The 8904-nt window shown below is 39.9% G+C and overlaps 1 protein-coding gene across 1 annotated transcript; it reads right to left on the reverse strand.

Annotated features, from left to right (window-relative positions):
• Window positions 1-474: 474 nt before the first annotated feature.
• On the reverse strand, window positions 475-8421 carry eif4ebp2 (eukaryotic translation initiation factor 4E binding protein 2). Its single transcript, XM_034184251.1, has 3 exons — window positions 8098-8421; window positions 6047-6226; window positions 475-3380 (listed from the first exon to the last, which is right to left on the reverse strand). Exons 1-3 carry the CDS (start codon window positions 8222-8224, stop codon window positions 3349-3351), a joined length of 339 nt encoding a protein of 112 aa, XP_034040142.1. The 5' UTR covers window positions 8225-8421; the 3' UTR covers window positions 475-3348.
• Between the last annotated feature and the right edge of the window lie 483 nt (window positions 8422-8904).

Genomic DNA, 8904 nt, shown 5'->3' on the forward strand with positions numbered 1-8904 from the left:
CACCCAGGACACAAACCTTTTGTCACCCTCCCCTCTGGCAGACAGCTGAGGTTCATCAGGACTAAAACCTCAAGACACAAAAACAGCTTCTTTCCATCCACAGCTAGACTTAACGCCAGAGACCCCCCATTTAACCTGCCACCCGTCCACTCCCACAAAGTACAGATTAATTATGCCTGCACTGAAAGGTACTGTAGATCTGCATGCCTTGCACAGCCCCATTCCACTGTTACATTTATTTGACAGCTTCTTTAAGAAGTATTTTTTTTTCCTGTTCTTTTTATTGTTGTTTACACAATGACACCAGAACAAATCTCTTGTATGTGAGAACGTACTTGGCAATTCAATTCTGATATCTTTCCACTCTTTAAATATTGTGGAGCAATACCTCCACTATGTATATATATATATATATATATATATATATATATATATATTAAGTACTTTCCAAGACATTTAAAAACAGGCCAAGATTTTTTTTTTAAGGAACTTTATTGATCTTGCAGCAACAGTGTCCACTGGCATTGGTGTTTCAGTTAGAAGAAAGTATTCAGAACAGAAGGTTACAGTAAGTTTTGTTTCAAATCTCTTTCAGCACACAATGGTAAGCCCTCAATGTCAAACCACACAGATTTGAAATCAACCCGCTATTTGAAAATCGATGCCATAATATAGTTTTCTTGCCCAGAAATGTGCAATGCAAAATGGTAACATACTGATCACCAAACACGGTCAAAGCAAAAATGAGGAATAAAAGAACAGACGGACATTTCACATCTTCACTTGTTCCATTCATGCAGTGAAAGAAACAAAGCATGATTTCTGAATGGAAACCAGGTACTTTATCCTCATTTATTTGCCAAGTTCAGAGTTTCTATTTTAGCAGAGAGAAATTTGATTGTGGTGTCCAAAACTGAAACTACTGGGACTTAAGCACGTGGCGTAGCCGAATCATGAACCTCGTGGTATTTCACACTCAACGTATCGGCCATCACACAGCATGGTCTGAAAGTTCACAGGTTGGACATAATGTAGAAAAATGGAAACACTTTGCTCCGTTGCTAAATATGCCACCTGTTTAACGTTACAGTGAAAAAATAAACATCTGTGGGAAAGTACAAAGTGATGGCAAAGAACAGAGTTTGACTGCATCTCCTGTAAAGTAAGGCATGGGCAGACACGTGTCATTAATGGAGAAACTCTAATATGCATTAAGGACACTAGGGGCAGATTTTTTTTTTTTTTAAACAGAGAGCTTCTCTCAAGCCTCAGGCAAATGTTTATGCTTCCTTCCCACGTCGTACAAACCCGAAGACTCAACAACCCGAGCAAACTCCTCAATACTAAGAAACCGTATTAAAAAAAATTAAATGCATATAAAATATCTGGATTATTTCAAGAATCCAGAAATCTGCTTCACCCCAAATTCATTTTGGGATATAACCATGCCCAAAATGTTTAAAATCAAGAGTCACCGACCCTGCTCCTGGAGGCCGCCTGCCCTGCATGTTTCTGTTGTCTACCTGCTGCAATCAGGTGATCAGTCCAGTGTTTCCTAGCTCTTGACTGGTTGAGCACACCCGACTTAGTGGGTGGAGCAGGGATACTTAGAAAACATGCAAAAGACAGGTGACCTCCAGGAGCAGGGTAGGTGACCCCTGTTCTCAATGTTTCTGGACATTCAAAAACACCTGAGATGTCACCCAGTGTAACCCCCCCCCCCCCCCCCCACACACACACACTTACATACGTCAGATTATAACACACCTTGCCAAAACAAATCTGCTAACCACCCAAAGTGTAGAAAAATGATTGTGTAAATAACAATAAAGTCAAATTAGTGATCAATTTTCTGGCTTAATACAGAGTAACATAATCATATGTGATGCACAAATTGCAGTGGTGGGCGTACTTCAGCTACTTAGCTAACAGGTAACTAACAAACATAACTTTTTTGTTATCCGATTCAATTTTCAGATAACTATCGGTGAACCAATTAGTTTAGAATAACTTCAATAATTTTTTGAATAAAGTTCAATGGCTACTTGAAGCCCCTAAAATGATATTTTGTTCCTGTTGGAACTCATACACTAATCCAATAAACTGACATGTCGTGTGAAGGTAACAAGCATCACCTTGAGGAGCAGTAGGTCAAGCCAGAGTAAATACATTAATTAGATTCAAGCATTTTTTACATGTGTACGATATATTATTGTATTGTATTGTATATTATTGTATTGTACTGTATGTTGAATGAAAACTTTAATTTTATTTGTTCCTTCATTATTCATGTACATCTTGATGACCATCTGATCTTGCGTGCTAAACCATTTTTGGAACCTCCATCTTTACACTACAACATATTAAATTTTCAACTTTTTTTTTTTTGAGGTTACTGAAGCTAACTTTAAGGTTAGCTGTGCCCACTTCTCATATGTTGCCAGATTCATGGTTTGTCTTTAATACTGTAACTAATATATAGTAAAATTACTTGCAATTTCAAAATAGCTAAATGTTGTCTTTTTTTAACCTCAAACTGTCAAAGGCTCGTGTTGATAATGAACAACACAATATTATATGGAATGACATGAAATCTAAAGTGTATAATTTAAAAGTAAAACAAAAATGTGTCCCCTGACATACCATCACTGGAAAGGACACGGACCAAAGAAGGTATGTCAGAATGTGGAGCTTTTCAAGTAATTGCACAAAAAAAACCCTAACATTACATAATCTTATTTAATAGGGCTTTGAAAACCAAAGGCAGTGATAAAATTCAAGCCTTTGACTGATTCTAAGGCCAATACTTAAAAATTTCACCTTCCTCTGCTGTTCTGAAGTTTTTAATGATTGAAAACCGAGAGGATTAGCGTGTGCCCCGTTAAACGTCCAGATTGACAGAACATCTACTACTATAAGCAACAGGTTTGTCATCATGTCCTGTAGTAGCCTGTCCTCAAGGTTCTTGAAATGGAGCAATATCTCCACCCGGTGGACATTTACCATTAATGCAGGTGCAATAGAATTTCAATAGTTCTTGATATTGGACAGTATGTCTGGGAACAGGATATTTAGGACCACCCATGTGTTGTTTGACTGACTCGTAAAGTAACTGCCAACTGTGGAATCTATACAAATTCATGTTTGATCTAGTTTCCACAGTTGTACCAAACTCTATGATGAAGTGTATCCTCATGGTTTACACACATTACATCCAGCAGCGAGACAGAGAGCTGAAAAAAAAAAAAGATGGCTGCCATGAGGGCTCACAACATTGGTTTCTATAAGCCAAGCCACTGACGCGTGCGATGCCAGGTCCTTTGCTTTTGCTGGTGGGATTGTGCTCTGTTAGATGTCCATTTCAAACTGAGCATCATCACCTTGAACACACACAAAACAAGAGCGTAAGTAGTTGAAGCATGTCTGGAACAGGCTGGGTTGTTTTGATGCACTTGTGTCATAACTGTCACAATGAATAATTAAGTGGGTTAAAAGGTGTTCATATCATTGCAATGTCACCACCACTAATGTGTATGAGGTGCACTGCATAGAACATGCTGTGCTGAAAGCTGCTGAACTTCGCACCTGAGCTGTGTTGCCAGTGCAGAAAATTGGAGGCTACTCTTTGCACAGAACTTGCCTTTGTGACAATAAAATATTGATATAAAAGTGGGAGGAAACTACATTTGAGCTGCATTGTGTACCACCAACACTTTGCAGGTTCCAATCACGTAGATCGTCATACCTGTGTGGCTAACATATGCAAAGGTTTGAGGCACATTATCAAGCATTCACAAATTATGGAAGGATTTAAACAAATTACCAGCCTCATTTTATTTCTGTTAGGCTGTGTTCAGCCTGCCAGCTCAAATCCAGATTTATTTCATATGTTGATTCAAATCTGATTTCACTAATTTACTGTTCAAATGCCTACATTATACAACCCCTGGCAATAATTATGGAATCACTGGCCTCGGAGGATGTTCATTCAGTTGTTTAATTTTGTAGAAAAAAAGCAGATCACAGACATAACACAAAACTAAAGTCATTTCAAATGGCAGCTTTCTGGCTTTGAGAAACACTATAAGAAATCAGGAAAAATAATTGTGGCAGTCAGTAATGGTTATTTTTTAGACCAAGCAGAGGAAAAAAATATGGAATCACTCAATTCTGAGGAATAAATTATGGAATCACCCTGTAAATTTTCATCCCCAAAACTAACACCTGCATCAAATCAGATATGCTCATTAGTCTGCATCTAAAAAGGAGTGATCACACCTTGGAGAGCTGTTGCACCAAGTGGACTGACATGAATCATGGCTCCAACACGAGAGATGTCAGTTGAAACAAAGGAGAGGATTATCAAACTCTTAAAAGAGGGTAAATCATCATGCAATGTTGCAAAAGATGTTGGTTGTTCACAGTCAGCTGTGTCTAAACTCTGGACCAAATACAAACAACATGGGAAGGTTGTTAAAGGCAAACATACTGGTAGACCAAGGAAGACATCAAAGCGTCAAGACAGAAAACTTAAAGCAATATGTCTCAAAAATCGAAAATGCATCAAAAAACAAATGAGGAACGAATGGGAGGAAACTGGAGTCAACGTCTGTGACCAAACTGTAAGAAACTGCCTAAAGGAAATGGGATTTACATACAGAAAAGCTAAACGAAAGCCATCATTAACACCTAAACAGAAAAAAACAAGGTTACAATGGGCTAAGGAAAAGCACTCATGGACTGTGGATGACTGGATGAAAGTCATATTCAGTCATGAATCTCGAATCTGCATTGGGCAAGGTGATGATGCTAGAACTTTTGTTTGGTGCCGTTCCAATGAGATTTATAAAGATGACTGCCTGAAGAGAACATGTAAATTTCCACAGTCATTGATGATATGGGGCTGCATGTCAGGTAAAGGCACTGGGGAGATGGCTGTCATTACGTCATCAATAAATGCACAAGTTTGCGTTGATATTTTGGACACTTTCTTATCCCATCAATTGAAAGGATGTTTGGGGATGATGAAATCATTTCTCAAGATGATAATGCATCTTGCCATAGAGCAAAAACTGTGAAAACATTCCTTGCAAAAAGACACATAGGGTCAATGTCATGGCCTGCAAATAGTCCGGATCTTAATCCAATTGAAAATCTTTGGTGGAAGTTTAAGAAAATGGTCCATGACAAGGCTCCAACCTGCAAAGCTGATCTGGCAACAGCAGTCAGAGAAAGTTGGAGCCAGATTGATGAAGAGTACTGTTTGTCACTCATTAAGTCCATGCCTCAGAGACTGCAAGCTGTTATAAAAGCCAGAGGTGGTGCAACAAAATACTAGTGATGTGTTGGAGCATTCTTTTGTTTTTCATGATTCCATAATTTTTTCCTCAGAATTGAGTGATTCCATATTTTTTTCCCCTCTGCTTGGTCTAAAAAAGTAACCGTTACTGACTGTCACAATTTTTTTTCCCCTGATTTCTTGTAGTGTTTCTTAAAGCCAGAAAGTTGCCATTTGAAATGACTTTAGTTTTGTGTCATGTCTGTGATCTGCTTTTTACTACAAAAATAAAAACAACTGAATGAACATCCTACGAGGCCGGTGATTCCGTAATTTTTGCCAGGGGTTGTATACAGAAGGTGATCAGATCTGATCTGTATGTCTGTCTGTCAATCCATATTTACCTCTTATCCACATCGGTTGCTACAGTAAAGCAGTCATGCACTCTAATTTTTTTTTTATAGCTAAGAACCAAATAATTTGCAGTGTATTTAAATATTGTTTTCAAATGTCAACCTCTTTCATCCTGTGACTGCTGTCACACTTTGGACTATATATTGCCTTCACACTGTAGTCTATCATTTTTTTTATTTTTAAACTTGCTTATACAGTATCTAGTTGGGCATCATTTGAGCTTTGCTGTTCATACCATCAGATACTCTGTTCTTACAAATGCTGCACTGAACACACCTTGTGTGCAATCACAGTGCCTCATTTCCCTCAAATATACTGAACGCCCCGTTACTATGTACATGTTGTTACTCTTACCAGCTGTGGGCTTGCCATCATGGTTGTTGATGTGGTTTTTGGCTTCATTCTTCTGGTTTTCATTCAGGACATTTTGGCTGGTCACTCCAGGGATGACAGGCAGGTGAGCTGGTGGGGTCTGGGCAATGGGAGAATTACGTTGTTCCAATAAAAATTTGCGGTCATAGATGATCCGGGTTCCTGCAAGAGGACATGCATCAGGTTTCAAGGAAGACACATCCAGGACTTTTGCACACTGTGTTCCTATGTTGTGGAACAGTTTGCCTGTTGACATTAGAAACTCCACAATGACTCAGACTAATCTTAAAACCTATTTATTTTGTGGTGTTTATCATTACTTTTATCTTATTTCAATTGTATCTTCTGCTGTCTGTATGTTTTATTTGTATTAGTTTCTTTGGCGCTTATCCCGGTGGTCAATGGCTTAGAGGAAGGGAACAACTTAGACAGGCTGCCAGTCTATCACAGCGCTGACACATATACACAGACTAACACATTTACACTACCACTCACACCTGTGGTCAATTTAGAGTCCATAATTCACCTAACCTGCATGGCTTTGGAAGTGGGAGGAAGCCAGAGCACCCCCAAAGGGAATGCACACAAATATGGATAGAATATGAATAGTCACTGGATAACTGGAAGCAACCCTTGGACCTTCTAGCTGTGAGGCAACAATGCTAATTACTAAGCCACGTAATATAACAACAACCTTCTGACTGGGAGGAGACCCAGGGGAAGACCCAGGACACGTGAGAGGGATTAATTTTCCCAGCTGGTTTGGGAACATCTATGGATCCCCAGGGATGTGTAACAGGACTTGGCTGACGACAGTGGAGTGTGGGATGAGCTGCTTGGTCTATTGCCACTGCAACCTGGACCCGGATAAGTGGTAGAAAATGAATGAATGAATGAAGAATAATAATAACCAGTAAGTAAGTATGCCACTGTTGAGAAACGAGTCTTCAGTCCAGTTTTGAACCCCCCAATAAACCTGATTGTTTCATCTTTCAGCTGTTCCACAGTAACGGTGCACAAAACCAGAAGCTGCGTCTCCTGCTGTTTCTTCATTGGACATTGTGTCATCACATGTGGCTGAACTAAACCAACCATAAAAAGATGGTCACAGGTCTTTAGGATTTTGCAGATCAACAACCTTAAAATCAGCCCTCACATGAACCGGTGTTCTGTTGAGATGAGATGTGTTGTTGAGATGAGGTTCCTCGCGTAATTGCACGTGTGCACAGAAAAAATTACTTGACGAAGTTCGCTTATTTTGCTGGGCAAGTAAATGTATAAATTGTTCATCCGAACGTAGTAATGTAATTGACGAAAAAAAATGCGCATGCACAGTTGCACGTCCAGTGAGTTACATCATCTCCACATGTGCAGTTGCGCGAGGCACCTCATTTCGACGGGTGATGTCTTTAAGTCCAGGGTAGAGCGATGTGCGCATCCGCACACATGCACAGTAGCGCGACGCACCTCATCTCGACGTTCACCTCATCTCAACGGGACACCGGGAGCCAGTGGAGGCAAGACAGCACTGGAGTAAGATGATCAAAGTGCTCACTTCCAAGCAAAATATGCAGATTCAGAAACATCTGAAAACCAATACTGCCTTCAAGTGGAAATCCAGATGATAACCAATTCTGGATGACACAGAAAGAATGAATCAAACAAACAAACAAAGGTCTAATTTGAAATGTCAGGGCTGCAAAGAAATCCAAATAATGACTCCAATTTACTAGGCATTTTGTCTTTTGTCTCTAAAACCGCTGCTCTTCATGTTTGTCCGCCACCGGTAGAATATCAGTTATATTCGCACACTTTACAACATTCAACACATTTAAGCCGAACCGCTGCGCTGATAATCGACCAATCGCACATCAGCTTGGCAGGACAGGGGCGGGGCTAAGATTTGTTTTTGTTTTGATCAGGATGACAAGGCAGCCTAGGCCAGACCGCGAGAAAAGCACAAGGCTTCCAGATGTGCGTCAGAGGACAGTTATTCCGCACTTACTACAAAATATAACAGAGGATGATCTTACCTCCAGGAGTGGTGGAAAATAAAGTGCCTCCAGGGGTGGTACAATAATCTTGAGGTAGGTGCGTTGTGTCGATCAACACCGTCCTGGTCGGGATGGCCTTGCTCTCGCTCAACTGACGACTGGACATTTTCAGCGCCGATTTGGTGACAAACTCAGCAGCTACTGGAATCTGGGGATGTTTATTTCCCGACAGACGGTGGAAACCCGGCTTTTCCCCACTCTCTTATGGCTTCCCAAAAGCTTTCTTGGCTTTCCTTTCGTCCTGCCAGCCGTCAGCGCCGCCCGTCCCTCAGCAAGGCCGGAAGCACGACGCGCTGAGACCGGAAGTGAGCCAACCTACTTTACAAAATAATGACTTCCAGCTACATTAAAAAAAGTAGTTTTCTGAATATGCTTAAGATGGATATGTTGAAGATTTATAATGAATTAATCCACATAAAACACTTCTTGACCAAGTTAAGAATAAAAATATGTATTTTATAGCCGGAAATTGGAACTTTAACGCTGAAAAATCGAGGTCGCATATATTTGGGCAGGTCTCACAACCATCAGAAAATTACAAAGTTTAAGAAAAAATAAATATACACGACAGTTTATGTTTTGTCAAAATTAATACTGTAATTATACTAAATAAATTCCACGCCTCTTCATGCCGACAACCAGTTTAAAACAACAACAAAGTTATTTCGGATCGGTTTCTCCCTTAACATTTGGGGTCGCCACAACTGATCTGATACGGATATGCATGTGATTTTGGTACAATTTTTCCATCGAATGCCCTTCCTGACACAACTTAACATTGAATGG

This window comes from Thalassophryne amazonica, chromosome 13 (genome assembly GCF_902500255.1).
Source record: "Thalassophryne amazonica chromosome 13, fThaAma1.1, whole genome shotgun sequence".
Lineage (NCBI taxonomy): Eukaryota > Metazoa > Chordata > Actinopteri > Batrachoidiformes > Batrachoididae > Thalassophryne > Thalassophryne amazonica.

What these genes read in the sequence shown, in the direction of transcription:
- eif4ebp2 (XM_034184251.1), bottom strand. Translation starts at nt 8,224, where the DNA reads ATGTCCAGTCGTCAGTTGAGCGAGAGCAAGGCCATCCCGACCAGGACG. An exon ending in ATTTTCCACCACTCCTGGAG is followed by an intron (nt 6,227 to 8,097) that starts GTAAGATCATCC and finishes GTCCTCTTGCAG; the next exon opens with GAACCCGGATCATCTATGAC. An exon ending in TGATGGCAAGCCCACAGCTG is followed by an intron (nt 3,381 to 6,046) that starts GTAAGAGTAACA and finishes TGTGTGTTCAAG; the next exon opens with GTGATGATGCTCAGTTTGAA.